This window comes from Paralichthys olivaceus, chromosome 20 (assembly GCF_024713975.1).
Source record: "Paralichthys olivaceus isolate ysfri-2021 chromosome 20, ASM2471397v2, whole genome shotgun sequence".
NCBI lineage: Eukaryota > Metazoa > Chordata > Actinopteri > Pleuronectiformes > Paralichthyidae > Paralichthys > Paralichthys olivaceus.
Genome location: NC_091112.1, coordinates 19,887,939 through 19,907,413, shown reverse-complemented (window position 1 = coordinate 19,907,413; position 19,475 = coordinate 19,887,939). Strand labels below are relative to the sequence as shown.

General features: G+C 39.4%; 1 protein-coding gene across 16 annotated transcripts in view; it reads right to left on the bottom strand.

Moving 5' to 3' along the window:
* Positions 1–19,475, bottom strand: part of epb41a (erythrocyte membrane protein band 4.1a) — a 70,742-nt gene that overhangs the window by 32,729 nt on the left and 18,538 nt on the right. For 3 of the 16 annotated variants that reach the window (XM_069516204.1, XM_069516210.1, XM_069516211.1), the window contains exons 1-10: positions 16,443–16,641; positions 5,334–5,656; positions 4,065–4,352; positions 3,623–3,727; positions 3,257–3,299; positions 3,087–3,162; positions 2,569–2,787; positions 2,062–2,149; positions 689–841; positions 458–555 (exon numbers count right to left, since the gene is read on the bottom strand). In XM_069516204.1, coding sequence (XP_069372305.1) covers positions 458–555; positions 689–841; positions 2,062–2,149; positions 2,569–2,787; positions 3,087–3,162; positions 3,257–3,299; positions 3,623–3,727; positions 4,065–4,352; positions 5,334–5,648 — 1,385 coding nt within the window. In that variant the 5' untranslated portion in view covers positions 5,649–5,656; positions 16,443–16,641. Of the gene's footprint in view, positions 1–457; positions 556–688; positions 842–2,061; positions 2,150–2,568; positions 2,788–3,086; positions 3,163–3,256; positions 3,300–3,622; positions 3,728–4,064; positions 4,353–5,333; positions 5,657–16,423; positions 16,657–19,475 lie in introns of those variants that run through there. The other 13 variants (XM_069516213.1, XM_069516217.1, XM_069516206.1 and 10 more) reach the window with 11 other exon arrangements.

Sequence of the window (19,475 nt, the reverse complement as noted above, 5' to 3'; positions counted from 1 at the left end):
GCACTGCACACAAGTGAGGAAACTGACTCAGGCCAGGCTCAGACTACTGGAGATTTTTATGTTTGAATTTTAGGACTTATGTGATTTACAGTACCTTCGCTCACAGTGCTGCCAAGCAACAGTACATTTTTAGCTGGCATCACTATTGACAGACAGTAAAGAATCTCACTGCAGGCATTACTACCATGACAGAAAGTTGTGGGAAATCTTACCATGTGAAGCAACACATTTTTGAGACAGAAGTTGTGTTCAGAATTATAATTTTTGCCAATTGCAGATAAAAAGGAACCTTCAGAGTGCACTTTGAGATATGTTGTACCTTGCATCAGTTCTTATCTCTTCATCTATTTAACTCAACATTGAGTCCCACAGTTATTGCAAACAAGAAAAGTAAGCTCCAGCCTGTAATTCAAAGGGAGACTAGCTAATCTTAGCTTTAAGGAATTCAACAGCTCACCTGAAGAAGGTGTGATGCTCCACACACACTTTCCACAGTTTCTTGGCAGCCTTGTAATTGGGCAGTTTGAAGCCAATTGCACTCTCATACTGTTCCACCTGTTGAAACGCAAACCGATTGGTATGAGATTAATGAAATGAACACTAAGGTTTCATACATGATTTGGGTGATCTCAGTGAAGAACAGATTTTTCAAGTGGATGAATGTTTGTCGATATAAAAAACTCTTTACCTCTGATGGTCTTATTTTGATGAAGAAACTGCTGCGTTTGTATGAGACCTTGAGGACTTTGGGCCAAGGGAAACGGTTGATCCTCAGTTTGTCTTTGTAAACCATCAGACCACTGGAGCAAACCCCTAACATGATGTCAACACCATCCAGATCCTGACGGACAAACCCAGAGACACAAAGACATCAACTATCAACAGGACCTGGAGATTTCATTAAACTAAGACAATTTGACGGAACCTTAAATATGTCTTAAAATGTCTGTTGCACTTCAAACCAAAGCAGCTTCTTTCTAAAGAGCGACACATTGATGTTCTGTCACATTTCCTCATTGTATTGGCACAACTTAGCTTCTTTGACTTGGAAACTGTATGATGCTTTTTATGACTATATGATCTCACTCGACCCACAGGAAGAGGAAGGTCCAGTTCCAAGAAGACTGCTTCGGTGTGTTTGTAGTGTGATGGATAAATCGACCAGTATCTTACCATCCTGCCTTTTGATCAAGAAATCCCTTTTAACACAACAGATTTTTTTTAAATTATTACTGTTTGAGTTTTGTTACTAAAGTAAGTGAGCGGCTTTGATGCTGCATACAGATTCTAGGAGAGCTCTATGCAACTATTAACTGAATGTATTACTTTTCCACTGGTGATAGTTGCAAATGCTAAACTTACCTTGCATTAAAACAAGTCATTATAACAGACTATCTGCAGGACTGATGATGTGTTAATATTGATTATTTACATGGGGTTCAGAAGGCAAAGTGGCTTTCTAAAGGTGTCCAAAGGTTTGATCCCCAGCTCCTCCAGATATTATTGAAGTGTCCATGAGCTGAACTCCTAACCGCTCTATGGTTTGCCATGTGTTTATGAATGGGTGAATGAGACATAGTAAAGTTGTTTGTTCGACAGACTATATAAATGCAGTCCATTTATACAAATTTGACATCAGGACAGTTAATACAAAGTTGTAGTGGTGATCAGCACACACCATGTATTTGAAATGTTTACTACTGCATGGTTTCTATGTCAGTAGTCCATATTCTGTATTTACCTCTGCTTAATGTTGCAGCTTTCTTGTACTGCTCACAATTATCCACTGGGCGGCAGTACAGTCCTCTAAAAATTCCTTTCCTATTTGGTTTAAATCCCTGTCCTGATGCAAAGAGATTGACCTGATTTCTGCTGTAAAAGCTGACAAGTCACATGTCTTCCTGGCGGTCACTCATGCTTCTGTGCATGACATTGAAACTATGAACAGACAAAGCTGAAAACACACTGTTTCATTTTCCCGCCATTTATATGCTGATTGTTTTCATAGAGTGTCAGAAGGCTGAATCACAAACAGAAGAGTTGACCAGCTCCTGTTCTCACCTTGGCCTGGTGGAGGTCCACTCCGTACATAGACAGTTTCTTGGCATTCTCCAGGAACATCAGGTCTGCCTGGGCCGGACTCATTGACCTGCCACAGCAGCAGAAACCAAAGAAAACCTGTAAACCTGTCTAATCTATCTTTTATTTAAGTAGTACTATCATTCATGTATCATTACAATAAATAGATGGAGGTGTGCAAAATGTGCCACTTTTAGAGACAAGTATGTTCATACTCCTCAATAATTCTATGCACAAAACATATGATTCTCTTATACATAAGAATGTATAGTTGTAAATTACAATAATGTTGTGAAAATGTTGCTTAAATATTAGAGTTCTGCCATAATGAGCAGTTTATCATTACATTTTGCAGAGAATATTGTGTACTTCTACTTTGACATTGTAATATTAAAGTTTGACAGATCCACTTAAAACTGCTGTGGACACAAAAAGCACTTAATTCTAAACGTCTCTTTAACCACTGCTTAGCTGAGGCAGTGTTCTGACCTGTATGTGTGGTGCAGCTCCATCATTTTGTCCTCAAGCTCCTTGGTCTGACCCTGAGCCATTTTCATTTCCTTCCCATATTCACTGCCATGCACCTCAGGGTCATACTCGCCCAGCTCCGACTGCAGAGCGTAGGAGCCCAGAAGGGCCAGCGTCACAAAGGAGCATGGAAGGCGACCCTGCAGGATGTCCTTCCGCAGCTGGAGACACAGGTAGTACCTTCAATGCACAAAAAGGGATCACATGTACTGTGTATAAAGTTCTGATATCATGATAACACTATTAATTAAAGGTCAAAGAAACATGTTCTAACCTATGACAAAATGTAACGATAGAAACATAAATTAAAAATAGATGAACATCAGGTATGGGCTCAGAAAATCACTGATTGTCACATAAAATGTTAAAATTAGTCTTCTTCATGTGGAAAAATAAATCGTTTTCACATTAAGCTTTCAATGCAATAAAATAATGTTTGTAGGCAGTCACTGGCACATTGACTGGAACTCATGGGATACCTTGTTATGTCTTCGGAAAGTTGGGCTGGGTCCGGTGGATAGAATTTCACATTGAAGGTGAAATTGTAGTTGGCACCTTGAGGGTGTGATGGAAAAAAATGTTAAAACTACATTAGAAACATGTTAAAAAAGAAAATGAGAACACATTATATATTTAAATGTTAGCTCACCTTGTACCTGCCTGCGGATCTCCTTGGTCATGTCCATCCAGGTCTGACCAAGAAAATGAGAGATTGAATATCTAACATCAATTAATTACATCTATACATCCATAATTATCACTTTTATTGTTTTCATTATAGCAACTATAACCCCTCTCTAAAATGTTTATGTAAAGTGCCTTGAGAGAATGTATATTATGATTTGGCGCTATACAAATAAAATTGAATTGAATTGAAACATGAGATCTTTTAGTACTGAGGTTTCACCGGTTCATCTAACCATCAGGTCTGTTTACAGATTGTATACAGAGCTACAGATTGAGGTTGGAATAGTTAGACTGATACTAACTTCTGACGGTTAGAAATCCAGCTCACCTTCATGGTAGATGTCTCCCAGATGACAAGGCCATAGTAGTCTTTCTCCAGCAGGTTGAGGTGGTCACACACCCTCATGAACAGCTCATGGCCTGTGGCATGTTTCTGATATATACAAATATATAAAGGGGACAACAATGAGACAAATTTGGCAACAGCAATACGTTTTATAGAGGAATAGAAATGACGGCAGAAACGGGTTGTCACTTACTTTGTTGACCAAAAAGAATTGCCAATCCACTAAATAATTTAGAAAATCAGTGACCAGACAAGAGTCTCAGTCAAACAAAATACAACTTAAATACAAAACTTTGTGTTGTGGGAATTGTTATCGCCATTTGTTAACCTGCATAAACCTGGCAAAGCACTATTTACTTTATAACAGTATGCATGTGTTAATATCAAATAATGGAAGAACAAATAAGAATGAAAGTGATCTTACATCCAGCTCACACTCATACAGAGTGTCATCGAGCAGAGTGATTTTGATCTGCATGGTCTTGGGTCGGCGAGGAGCTCTGGGAGCTTTGGCCTCCTCCTCTGTTGTCTTCTCCTCGTTCTCTCCCTTACTGCCTCCTTCAGGACAAGACTCCTTCTCCTCCTCCTTGTCCTTGTCCTCCTCGTTCTCCAGGGCAGCCTCCTCTCCTTTCTCCTTATCGTTGTCCTTGTCCTTTCCACCCTCCTCCTCCTCCTCCTCTGCCTCAGCTTCTTTCTTCTCTACCTGGACAGCCTGACAAGAGACAGTTAGTATCAAGTTAAAGTGGTTGTGAGTCTTGCATAAGGGTCACAATGAAAGCGATGACTGATTCTTGAGAAGTGGGACAAAACAGGATCCAGTATTGAAAAAGTGAAACCTTAAGCTCAGACAAATGAAATTACATGTATCTACCATGTATACTAAGCTAGTGAGGAATGCTTTGATACAACCTCCCAACTTTTCAACAATATATACCCTCTGTTTACACTGAAATCCTGTGAGGTGCTTTCTTTTACAATCCCTTTATATGTGACAGGGAGTATGATGGTTATTTATAGTGTGTATTTATCAGCTATTACCACAGAAGACAGCCCCAGTAGAGACCACACATCTTACTGCTGTAGTTACACTTGAAGGTGATGTTACATAAGCATTTGGAGAGATGGATGGTTCCTTGCCTCATTCCCTTTGGTGGTTTGTACCATCCAATTGTATTTCATTTCCAAAGCTTTTTAGTATCATATACACTGTGTCTGCAGTGGGCGTAGCATGAGTAGCGTATTAGGGATGTATTCGACAACAGTGTTTTGTTGTTGAAGGGCAGGACAGGTTTTGATTTTTCAGCTGAAGGAAAACATACGTTTTTGAGGGTTGGTCAATTAGATAAGTCACAAATGTGTGAAAACTTCAGAAATCCTACATTCGAGGTATGAAGAGGGCTTGGAATATCCTCTGCTATTGGTGTGTGTGGATTCATGCAGTGAACATATCTTTAGTTAATTATAATTATTTTATTCTATTTACCATTGAACCTGTTTTGTCTTGAAACGTGAATGTGATTTAGTAATGAACAGAGAGAGCGACGAATAATAATATTTAATGTCTGGTATGTTATGTACAGGTCATATAACTATTGTATAACGATCCTGGCCCTTGTAACACTTGGTTTTAGACTGAAACCAAATACTGTGGGGTCACCCACCACTACTTCAGATACAGAGCATACAGACTAACCTGAGCCTCAGCACTGTTTACTGAGTGCTGATCCAGGGCGACCTCTCCCTCTGTCCTCAGTTCAGGTTCAGGGTCAGCGATGGGGGCTTTAGCTTCTTCTTCTTCTTGCTTGTCCTCCTTCTCTCCCCCCTCGTTCTCACACTGTGAGCGCCTCTTCAGGAACGAGGAGAAGAGGCGGGAGAGGCCGCGGCTGGCAGAGTTGCGGTTGCGAGGCCGGAGCTGCTCCTCCTCTGGAGAGGGCGGCCTGGCGTCCTGGCCGGCTTCCTCCTGCTGCCTTGGCTTCTTCTGGTGACTCTCTGCCTCGTCTGTTGTCATGGCAACAGCTGTGGAGGTAGAGGACAAAGTCAAGTCAATCAGAAAGAGCTGTGTATGCAAATCTAAATAAGATACAAAACAGAGCAAAGGTTAATATCTGGAGGAAATGGGATTATGATTATTATTGGTATATCTGCCTTTGAGAGGATTTGAACATATACAGTCTGGTACATAGACAATAAACATCATACTTCATCACACAGCTACAGCTGCTCCCACCAAACTACAGCTGCTCCCACCAAACTACAGCTGCTCCCACCAAACTACAGCTGCTCCCACCATCTATCACCAAAATTACAGCATGTATTGCAAACACTACAGCTGGTTCCACCAAACTACAGCTGCAAGTACTAAAGTGTTAGTTGCACCTTAGACCCCCACTCCCAAAATGTGCACACACATCAAAAAGCTAAACACAAATCTGAGAGGGATGATGAATCGGAACCAATCACATGGAACAGCTCTACTGACCAACCTTGAGTTAATGAACTCTTTCCTGACACTATTTCATGAGTCAGCAAACCCAGAACCATACACGCAGGTATATGAATCCTGTCCTGTGTTGTTTTGAGTGCATGCACTTTCACAGATTTTAACAGTCAAGGTTTATAAAATCAGTGGCATGCATGAAAACAACTTTAAAAAAAGACTTGAAATGGTATTTCCACAATCATCCACATCACAGTGTGACCGTTAAGATATTCTTAGAATGAAATGGAAGTAAGGGTTACGGTCAGTTATTCACACTTGGTTTCTCGCTTGTGTCTTTATTGCCACAGGGTTAAAAACCATTGTCTCAATTTGACTTGGTGCTAATGGCATCAATAAATTCCACTGGTCTGGTCAGACACACATCATCTTGTTTGTCTGGCGTAGCCACTTGTTTTATTCTCCATCATGCTCTCCACACAGCAACAACACTTGGCTTGCAGTTAACGTAGCAACATGAGAACAGACTGATGGCATTTATAGTCTAATGCGTGCACACAGTCACTTCAGTTTTTATCGGTGAAGGTGGGTGGCTGCACGAGCTGCGTCGGCCGCCACCTGACACACCACAACAGTCAGACATGTTGCTGTGGCAACAACGACCACGTCAGAGCAGAAGATTAAAGAAAGGGAGACAGCAATGTATGAAAATCTATATTACAATAAGCGGCTTTTCCCTGTAGCTGCTAGGGCTTGTGTCTTCTGAATCTGTAGGGATGCAGGGGTCACAGTTTTTGGTTTTGTTTTGTTTTTCTGAGGAAGAAACAGACTGATCCAAGATACCTCTGTTCATGTGAGGACTAATGGAATGTAACAAGTTACTACATTTACTCAAATTCCTTACTGTACTGCACTGAAGTAATTGTATATTACTTTGTTCATATCATAGATTTTCATTTTATATTTCGACTTCACTGCATGTGAAGTGGGACCCCTCACTGGACATCATCGTTACATCTTCACATCAGTTACATTCCAGTGGTCAGAAGGCCCAGGGGGAATTTCTTGATATTGACCCAAATCATTCTAAAAGTGTCAGTTGCTTGACAATGTGTTATTTATTACCAGGAGAGAATAGCAAGTGAGGCACAAGGTGTTACATGGCTAGAAAATGTGTATGTTTCACTAAAACCACAGGACTGGTCACTCTCATCTTCATCAATGGTGGAGGGTTTGAAACAGGCAGCACCACGACCTCAGAGATCCACACTATGCACAAGGGTATAGTTGAATGTAGTTGAGCTAAGACTGTATGTTGATATCTCTACAGGTTTTTCAGAAAAATACAAAATATAATTTTGGGATGATCAATGATGTGACATATAATGTACCTTTAATTTCTTATTGATTTTTCTTACAGAACGTTCTCAGAAGTAACATCTTGGAGAACGGAAAAAACAAAACAAATGGGGTCTGCCTACCACTGACTTCATGTTGTTTCATGAGTAAATCCTGACTGATGCAGTGGCAGAGCAATAGAGTGCACCTTTTGGTATGGTGAGAAAATCTAAAAAATAAAGTCTTAAAATGATTCTTAAGATCGATAGGCACGTCAGATTGAATTCTACTTTTCTACTTTCACTTTTACTAGTTATATTTAACATTGTGTTGTAGCAAAATCTAAAGCAAAGCTGTCAAATGTAGTGTACTTTGCAAGAATGCAATTGCAAATATAAAATGTCATAACATTTAAATAATTGGGTAAAGAACAAGTACTTTACACCTTTGTTTGCAAAAACTAATCACGGTCCCCAGCATCACTGTGAGCTTTTGTTTTTGTTTTACAGAGCTACAAATAAATTCACTGGACTACATACAGATGGTTGGTTGGGTGATGAACCCACATAAAATGTTTTAGGTTTTGAGCCATCATGTCCCAAAAGAACAGGGTCAATTTATTAGAAAATATGATACAACTAAACTTCAACAGCAAATAAGCATTTTAGGTCACATAATTGTGACCAGATTATGTTTTCTGTTTATGTAACTTGATGTAAAAAGGATGTTTTCAATTCTGTAAATATAAAGCCTTGATACTGAAAATATCAATAAAGGAAATTTTAAGGTTAGGGAAACTGGTTAAGGGACGTTGTGGTCTGGTTTTACACCGTAAATGTTTCAGTGACTTCAGACAACCTGTTTAATGACATTTAATGGAACTTTTACTTGGTTGCTTTTACATTATTTTTATATTGATATCCATAAGAATCTGTATTTGTGGTTTCAAGGAAACAAAGACCAACTGTTACCCTTCTTCTCTCAAGCTCTATCTAGAAAAGGGAGGTTTGTGCCTTAGTAATGAGCCTCTCTTTTGATTGGCTGACCCACTACAGGTAATGGATTTTAGCCCACAGTGAATACGAATGATAATGATCAGTCAGTGCTGAAAAGAAACAGATGGTCAAACTTGGATTCAAATGATCTTGAATTTCAGAGAAAATAAAGTGAAGCTACTGGTCCCTGATATTAGAATCCTTGAAATCCTCTGCTATGATATATTGGCATCCTGATATTCGACAATTGTGCAGCAATATTTTTTTTCTTCAACATTTTCTGTCTTGTCTCACAAGTCAGCACCTTCTGATATCAAAATGAAAGGGGAGAGAGCATAGACTCTGTAAAGATGGACAACTTGGTTGAGGTTTAAGTCATAAGCTCTGCCCCCTCCATATTAGTGGATGGGACATGCACCAAACTAAAAAGTCAATAAAATCAAATGGGTTTTTTTCAAAGATGGCTTCTGTTTTAGGCAGTGTTCATGTTTCTGATAAATTGGGTTCAGATCAGTACTGCAGAGACTCTGACAACAGCAAAGCAAAATGGCGGAGCCCGCATCCTGAATGTTTTGGTTTCATTTTTGTACAGTTTAGACATGTGATTTATCTTCATAGACAGTCAATGGGAGAACTAGGACATACAAACTGCACAGAATTACCTGACAAATCTGATTTAAAAAAACTTTTTAATTGTTTGACTTTGCCCCAAAATAAAATTTAAAAAAAAACTTTTTTCACAGATCATACTTCTACTACACATCAAAATGCTTGGCCGTTAAAAAGCAAATAATTGGGGGGAGAATATGTGTCATGCAATCGATGTCTGTGGTGTTACAGATGTTTCTTTGATAGGATTGCCTCTGTTAACGTCTCTGGTGGAGCCTGCAGGTTATGTTCTGACCTACACTTCACCACTGTGTGCTGCATAAGAGATTTTATTAACAAGAGCAACTTGAATTATGTCAGCACAGAAACAGCCTAAAGGTATAGTGTAGTCAATAATGTCGTCTGCACTGATTTGTAAAGTAGGCTCATATGAATGTGACTGACAATATCTGTTGTCCACATTTATGTTTTATGCAACACCTCTTCTTTACATCCCATGCAGCCATATAAATGGCAGCAGGATGCACATGCTAAATGATCTTTAACCTAAGGCTGACACTCCATCTCTTTACTTTGGTGTGTCCTGAAACTGCGTATCAGTTGTTTTGGCAGATTATTCCTAAAACAGGTCATTCCATGTCAAAACATCACACTTTTGGCCCACACTGTCACAAATCTGAAGGCTATTTTCAAGCTGATCTGGTCACGTGAGAAACCTGTGGAAACAATTAATTGAGAGAAATATGGACTAATGAAGTTTGAACTGTTTTGGGGACAGTGTGACTTTAACTGTCTATATCCCCCTAACTAAAAGGCATAGAGAAATTGTTCTAATATCGTTTTAAAGCTCTTTTCAATCTAATTATTTTCCATATTTATTTAAAAACTATGCTATCCCCTATACAAAAAATAACAACATCATGATCGTGATTGTGACAGTTAATTTAAAAATCGCAAAAGTTAGGTTATAACATCATCAGATCCCGAAAAAGTTTGGTCTTTGTTTTTTTTTAGTTGTAACTGAGATATCATCACATCAGCACTTAGTGATCAGTGCATGATCAGACACAATCAAAACACTACTTTGTTGATGGGCTAATCTGTTTGAACTGAAGTGGTCTGAATACTTTCTAAAACAACACTTGAAGGTATGCTGGCAGACTGAGGGTGGACAGCTTGCCACCCCATGAAGTTCCAAAAGCTGCTGGCAGCCTGCAGTGCAGCATGGATGCTGGCGCAGCCACATTATTGCTGACAGGGCAGAGAAAAGTCAAAGTGTGTGCTCCACAGCTCCAGGTGTACTGGTGGGTTTGTAATGAGAATCACACACAAAAAAACAACTTCAAATTCTAGGCTGACTGTTCAGACACCATATGGTCTTGGGCAGCAGTTTGTAGCAGGTGCCACAGATAACACCAGAGTCTGCAGCTTTTGAGTCCAAAGATGAACAACAGCTTTTAGCTGGAAGTGTAGGCATCAGCAAAACAAGCCGTTTGTTGATTGTTTCAGCATGGTGATTTTATGTATGCAACAGGAAAGAAATATCTATTCTGTAAGTAATCTAGCCTGAAAATGTGATGTTGATTATGACTTTATATTTCTGTTTCAGTGGAGGATGTTTTAAACTATTGTCATGCAGGTCACAACTTCTATAAACTGAAAATGAACATGTTCTAAGTGCTACTTAAACCCAGCATGGGTCATAGGGTTTATTTTACAAAAACCCATTGGTGCTACATTGACCTATGCTTCCTAATTGAATATCAGAAACAAGATTAGAGTTGTAAAACTTTGTAGTCTGCTATATTTTCTAATTAAAATGATGCAGCAGATGTCTGATAAAATAACAATATGACATTATTCCTGATGACAGAGGTTTAGGGAGCAACACTGTTGGTATTTGTGAAGTCACTGAAGATGTGTGGACCGATTAGTGACAGCTCTAGTCTATTATTTCTAATGTTACCATGCTGTAAGTAAATACTTTTCATAGCTCTATAATATTTCTTTGTCATCAGTGTTTATATGTTGTATTTATATCCTAATAAAACTTTATATTGCTTTAATTCAAAGGAATGAGTCTGAGTCAGATTCAGGGGCTCTGAACATACGAGGCAGAGTGTGTTCACAACACAAACACATCACCAGCATGGTGCTGGGGATCAGTGCATGCAACATAATAACATACAACATATTATATTTCTGCCTTTTCTACTTCACCGCCATGAAACAACAAAAAGAGGCCTAAACTTCTGATGCCCTGCAGTATTGCATAGGATGGTTGACAGAGGAGTTCTTCTTGACACACATAATGATTCATATAACACACCGCATGTAATGTGTTGAAGGTTGAGGTAAAATTTATCAAGCAAAAAAACATTCACGCAAATAATAAATAATGGACCTCTGTGGACCATCACACCATTGCCTCATTCCCTGGCAATCTTACATCATACACAGACTGTGTTTCATCGCCTGAAGTGGTTGAGCAGTTCTGCTGCTCCACAGTAGGAAGGGTCAGAAACGTTTCACACAAAACTACTGTAAGGTAAGAGGTCGCAGATCTTAACACACCGACCATACAGGACACATACCTGTACTTGTATTCTTTCTAAATCCGTTGCTAATGGAAGTAATGGAAATGATCTTGCATTCTATGAGCAATAACACAGTCAAGCACGGACCAAAGTAAAATAATGATGTGATTAAATGTTTCAAGATTTCAAATAGATTCTTAGATTTAGACACAGAGTGAAGCCTGGTTCACAGGTTCAAACTGAAATGCATTTGTGAAAAGGAATAACATACTTAAGCGTATCTGTATTTCAGACTGTGTGGTTGCCTGAGTGCTGAAAGTGAGCTTAAGGACTGAAATCGGCTTTAAATTTAATCGGGCCCTGTGTGGGATTAAAGGCTGCTGTGTGATGATGTGGAGGCCAGAGGAAGCCGGATGTCTATCAGTCACTGCTGGACACCCCTCCCTCCTTGTCCCAACACACACACGCACACACACACACACACACACACACAAACACAGCTGCTAGCATGAGCTCTGACAACACAGAAACTGGGAGTCAGGTTGACCCAGATGAAATCGGAGGCAGTGAATATTTAATGAGAGACACAAGTAAAATAAAAAAAAATACCCCAAAAGCTAAAGCATTACAGAAACAGTGTGAGGAGAGGGCAGTAAAGGGTCACACGACCAAACCCATGAGATAAAGTTGCTGGACAGAAAGCATCAGTGAAAGTGAAGGAAGTAAACAATTTCAAGACACACAAAAATATCAATAATTTTCTTTATCGAAATCTGCATCATGATGATATACAGCTTTGATGTTTGATTGCAGCGATATCATAGTATTATATGGAAAATACCAAAATTGGGTCTTATTGCCAATTGAATTTATTATTCATTAAGTCATTTTGCTGGTGTAGTGCCCGCACTGAATCAAATGCTGCCAACATTTTCAGCCACGCTCCGAAAAATGTGTGCAGCTGCTCCTATGATGAATTCAACAAACTTATCTGGGAAAGATTTTCTTGCTCAAGTGGTTCTGTATAAAGGTGTAACGTGTTTGATGTCAACATATTGTTTGACAAAATAAACTTAAATGAAGATCATCTCAAATTGCACAACCTTTACTTTCATATAGTACAAAATAAATCACGACGGGTCTCTACATGTGTTTCCAATGACCATTTGTGAGCAGATCTCAATTCCATTCCATGCTATTAATTCCTGTTCACAAGATAAAATTATGCTGCTGTCTGAGTATATACAGATGGTGTGTGTGTGTGTGTGTGTGTGTGTGTGTTTGTTTTAGAATGTGAAAGATAAAGGGAGGGGGGGCAAGGAAGGGAATCAATGCAATGCGCACATTTCTTATGAACCAACACTTTTTAAAATAGCAAATAATAATGTGTTGGTCATGAAACATTGAGAAGTGTAAAAAAGCTTTTGGTTCATTATGAAGCAGGTCAGATGAGTAAGTGGTCCCTCAGTGTGGCCCTGGACATTTGTCCCAGAACACCTCCAAATGGGGTCTGAGGGATTGGATCTCAAATATGTTCTCAATGTATCTTGACTGCAATCGCAATTCTATTTGCAAATGAAGACGATGTTGGTTTGAATTCCAGAAGAAGTTCTTAAGTGGAATTTCAGTCACATTTATTGTGTCAAACAACTATTACCGAGGTCAAGAATGAACTTTCACACTGAACTCATCAGTTAGTGTGTGATGTTTGAGATATGTGTCTAATTCACAGGGTTAGACTGAATGTGAAACAAAAAAATTGGAATAAATGGAAGTTCAACTCAAACTGAACAACCCAGTGCCAGGACACAGTGTTAGTATTTGCAGTGGCATGTATTTACTTCTGTCTTACATTTTCCTTTCTTTCCTATTCTCCCTCCTTCTGTCCATTTCTTTTTGCAGAACGTTTATGTCAATGTTTGTTAATATGGAAGAAAGGAGGAGATGTACAGTGTGGCAGCATGATTTTCTTTGTTCACCAGCAGAAACAAGGGATGAAGAACAAACATGATGAGCATGTGAGTGTGAAAGAAATCAGGATGGGAGAGATAAATATAGACACAGATAGAGAGGCAGATGAGTCAAGAGAGACATGAGGAAGAAGTGCCACACCAAGTAGCCGACATCTACTCATCTACTCTCTGCACATGACCAGTGTTTGATTGGTTTAAGCCTCTGCAGGTGCACAAGGAACATTTCAGCTACAAACTAGCCAAGAGATCTTTAATATGAAAACAGGAGACGAAAACTACAAAAAAACAAACGCTTCCCCACATTTGCGTGTGTCTGGTAAAAACTAAATGCTATAGAGAGAATTGATCTGGATATTGATTGACTTTTACAATATAGCCAATAGTGCTGAATTGACAGAGTTAATAGCAGCTCAACATGAAAAGTCATGACGACAGCCTGCTCTCCGTTGGCGAGGACTTCACGCCACTACCAATGCCTCCGCCCACATGCATTTTTCACGTCAACTCGCATTTTTTTACTTCATTGACTTTTACTTGACGTCTTCACTAAGTATGTAAAATTCAAAAAACTACAAAGATATTAAGGTTTGTGCCTTTCATTTGCAGCTCTATCTGCATCACACCACTGTGCCACACTCACGAGTAAGTGATGTGTACATGATAAAGGCCTACCTCACATCAGATCATTTTCATGCTCACCTCAGGGGACACGCTGCACATTTCACACAGCATCACCATAAGGAAAAAGACCCCTGGCTCTTTAAAACTGACACATGGGCCAGTTACATCAAGCTTTGATACAGCTGCTGACTGGTGATACAGCTGAATATACTCATATAAGTCTGCAATGTATCAGCTGGGACAATACAACTAACTTAAATGTCCCCACAGAAGTAAGTGTTTCAAATTGTAAAAAAACAACATTGAGGGGTTAAAGGAGACATGCAGATCAGGTTCTCCACAAGAATGTATGAAAATGATAATTGACTAGTAACAGTGATCTACCTTCACCAGCAGCATTATATGAATATTATAAACATTTACATGTCGATGTATGATTATTATGTACCTACTATCTACATATTAATTCCACAAATGTCTGTCTGGGAAATGCATATCTCATTAAAATGATCTGCTTCACACTTGGCATGTGTTTTCTCAATGGTCCAGGGAAGTGAAGTGCCAAATTTGGTGCGATTTGGAATCAATATTATAAAATTTGAATAAAGTGCTATGAAGCAGTCAGTGGGGGTGGCATAGCGTGCCAACAGTGTGTGGGCCGAGTTGTAAATGTCTTCTTCAACATCCTTGGATAAATTACAGCAACGGTCAATAACTGGGACAAACTGCAGGTGAAAATCCCTCCCAGATCATTCTGATATTCGGATTATTTTCATTTCCCCATATTCGACTGACAAAAATAAAGCAAATTCAGTTTAATTTAAACTGCAAAACCTACTTGTAAAAATATCAGCACACAACGTCCAGCACACAAACAATACAAAGTGACAGTATATTGTTTAAGGAGGACTCTCTAAAACATCAACAGCCCATACCAAACAGACAGGTCAGAACGACCACTGCACTAGTACAACACAAACAGACTTCCAGCGGATTCAATCTAACTCTTCAACTACAGTTTGTTATAACTGACGATTCAAAATGTAGTTTTTTACATTTTTATTTTGACCTTACAGCTAGGTACACAGTATTTGTTAGAGGGACTAAATTCGGTAAAGAGGCATGCCATTAATGAAATATCTAGTGTCTGCAACACGTCATACTTAGAAGCTGTGTCTATCTAAAACAATCATCCATCTGCAGCTCCCTGTATGTTGGGTGGACCAGTTCCACCTTGATTACAACTGATCCAAATTGATTTTTTTTTACATATCACAGCTGAAGTGGTTCCCAGTTAACTGCAGAACTGGTTTTTGAACCTTCACTATTTGTTTATGACACGGTTTAGCTCCTCATGATATCACCTATCCCATCTTCCACCCCCAGGTCACTCAGGTCACTCTCATCTCAAAACCAGAGGGGACCAGACTTCCTGTGGTGCTGCCCTAGAGCTCCTGTTCAGACTGAGCTTGTCTCCTGATTTTGTTTGTATCCAACATTATTTTATCTCAACGTATTTTACCTCATTATTATCTGTTTAGTTTCTCTTTGATTCTATCATGTCACCATCGATTGTCTTTAGCTTCTCCTTCCAGTGCAATGGCAGCTCCTGTCTTAATATTAAATAAATCAATATGGAACGACTTGAAATAACGCAGGGTAAATGATGAGACGCAAAAATAAGACGGACATGTTTCCTCTGGACTCCCGGTTTAAATTGAATGGTGCCGACGATTCTCCGTTCGACAGAACAATCAAACGCACGGCTGGAAAACCACCGTCAGTCTCCATGGTGACTCTACAGTCTGCTGGAGAACACAGACGCCACAGACGAACGCCTGCTCCCACAGTGGACGCTGACATGGAGCCTGATTCCAGGAGGATTCACACAAACAGAAATCATAGATAGAGATTAGAAATACCGCAAGAGACCGTTTTCACTGTGATGATTCTGCGACAGAGGTAAAAAAAAAAAAAATCAAATAAAAGAGAGAAAGTATCGCTGTTTACAAAGACCCGATCATCCAATCCGCTCCCATTCACATCATCCCAGCAGCTGTGTGAACAGCCTCACATGTGACATCAGTGTGAAACATTTGAATCCGCATTTCCCTGCGCCATTTACTTCATTAAACTCCAAAGAAACAGCGGGGACAATAAAAGGGGCGGTAGGTGTACCTGTCTGCAAATGGCGCTGAATGTGAAAAATGTCAACATAGTGTGCGCGCCTGTGTGTGTGTGTGTGTGTGCGTGTGTGTGTGTGGGCAGCTCACATGTGATGTGGACACTCACCCGGCTCCTCTCAGATCATCCAGATGAAAAAACAGGACCGTGTGTGAAGGCAGATGCTCCGCGGTCACCGTCCCTCACCAGTATCCGTTAATGAAGTAACTGATGAGCGTTTGTCAGGCGGCGTTTCACAGTGTGTTTGGGTACCAGGAGCAAACGGAGAGCGAGGCGCCGGGCGTGCCCGCGGTGCTGTCTGACAGGCAGTCAGAGGAGGGGCCACGAGAAGGAGGCTTCAGCAAAACTTCAAGCTTGACTGGAATGAGTGGATCTAACGTCGCCGCCACTGAGTCTGTTCGAAATGGGCTGCTCCGGAGCTACTTCAGAATTATTCATTGCTGTCAGTGAGCCCTTGTCCTCCTCAAGCAGTTCTACAATATACTTTCACTTTTTTATTGTTTGCATGCTGAACCTTTCTGTGCAGAGTGATGCCTGAAAACTTTGCATTTGTCCAACCTTGTTTATCTGCAATGAAGATTTTATGTTCAATGTATAATTAATTTACTTAAATGCTTATATTTTTCATAAATTGTATGCTGGCTATTTTAGAGCCCTCAACACAATCTTTAGATCCAACTTTTCAAAATAAAAGCTCTATAACCACTCAGTATAAAGCATTGTAGCAACAAAACATTTTAAAGACATATTGCCTGACAGAAAATTATTCTATGAATGTTGTTGCCAGGAGAGCAACCGTCAGGGCCAAGTGTCTGTGTCCGATATGGTACAATAAAAGATTAATAGTCAAAATAAAAATGATCTGACTGTGATTTTGACCCACGGTTTGACCCTGTTACCAACTGCTGCTGTAGTTTATCCAAGGATTGGCAGCAAGCTCCACCGCCCCCACTTACTACTACAGAGCACTGGTCCTCTGTTTATTACATTTTTATTCATTTTGAATGTATCACACCAAACACACACTGTGTTTTTTCGGGTGATTTACAATGCACATTTCAAGAGTGAAGCCTTTTAATTGAACGGATCACAGGAAATGCGTTCCACATACAGACAGACAGATGGAATTGGAAAGTAAACTGTGATTGCATAATGCACAATAGCTGTCCTTGATGATTTGAGAATAATAGAGAATAGCCACCTGCAATGATATTCAAACTAGTGAACACACACCTACATAGCCCTCAACTAACAAATGATGAAAATAAAAGTATTCTAAGTAGTATTTTATTAGGTCTAATCTACTAAAAACTCCACTCCAGTGATGAATCTAGCTAAAATATCACACATAACAGTTTTTCAATAGGGATTTTTTACAATTATGCTATAAAATTTCAATTAGATTGGATATTTATTTTGCCAAAAGTCTAGTCAGAGTAGTGGTCTCATGTGACCATATCACTGTTTTCCACCAGTGACTGAATTTGACAGCACTGAACTCTTGAAGCTATGACTTCATGTCTGTAGTAAGGGATTTATCTACGGCCACCTGTAACCAGACTATCCTTCCCTGTGTAACAGTGGAAAGACTGTTACTGACACCATCTGATCACTTCCTGCACTGACCTTCTCTGTCAATCTTCTGTTGTCCGCCACTGATGTCTCTAAGCAGACTTCACTTCAGTCACTGTTCCTGTTGAAACTCTACACTCACATCTTTTCCTCATCTTTATACAGTACAAAGGTTTTCAACATCCTTACAGAATGATGGCTTGGTTATTGCTTAATTCTACCATGATGTCCACAAGTGTGAATCCATCTAGGATTGTTATGTTTCTTCACTCATTTATGTTTAGGTTTTTCCTTCTATAATATATTTTTGCCATCATTACTTTTGGAAATGAGGATGTAACAAAGATGTCGCAGATATCAGACTAGAGTGGCCCTGTCAGAATTAAATAAAAACATTTACCTATATGCATACTTTGAAATACATTTCCCTGTTCCCCACTTTTTGTCTATCTCCGACTCCATTTGTTTTTCTATACTTGCTTCAAAAATCTGATACCTTAAATATAATTAGTTTTATATTTTGTTGGCTAATGGGATACAACATTTCTAAAGGGAACAAAAAAAGCCAGGCTAAACAAATACAGATAAACATCTTGCCTGTAAGACTGCACACAGGGCTTAGAATCCCTCTCTTCCACACCCCTTGGCTCCCCCTTCTTTGTAGAGCAGGGTGGAGCTTTGTATGTAATAAGGCAAGTGTATTTGTGGAATTACCAATGGGAGCAGCGTAGGGAGCCACCTGCTCCAATCACTGCTGGAGAAGCTGCTGTTAATGGCAGAGCTCCACAATCAGTAACCAAGGATCCCTGTGCCATAGAAATCAATGCCTCCATTTTCAGTCAGGGATTGCAAACAGTGTATCAGTAAAAAGAGGAGAGCATTCATTTGAATTAATTCATAAATATATATCAAACCAGCCTGATTTCTCTCTTTCTGTAAGGTTCTATCTGATGACAGCCAGTGTTGAGCACTGAGAAGATTGTGGATGAAATCCCATCAGTATTTGTTACATAATTGAGTGTAGTAGTCCTACTTTCATATGAGTGCATAAGAATCAACGTTCTGTGATCAGATCAGGCATTACTCAGAACCTCTGAATAATGAATTACAAGACCACAATCTTTAAAAGGGACACAGAAACAACAATAAGGAACAGAGAGGCTGTTGCTTACAGTTACAACACATACATACAACATAAGAGGAGGAGCGAACTGAATTCCTCAAACCAATGGTTCTGCCTTTCATTTTTTTCCAGATGTGAGATGAGAGGATGGATGTCCCGCTCAGGTCTATGCTTAACATAGGGTTGGGTATCATTTGGGTTTTTGACAATACACATGCTAAATCGATACTTTTAAAATGCACAAAAAGCAGGTAAACAATACGAACAACTTTTTAACTTAACTCCAAAATACAAATATAACTAAGTGCTATTCTCTTAACAAATTTAAATAACAAAATTAAATAATAAATAAAACCTAACCTAAATTAATTAATCAACACAGTAATAGTTTCAGTGCTTAATACAGCAGAATACTCCAGCTCATCAATTGTCTCCCAACTGCCGAG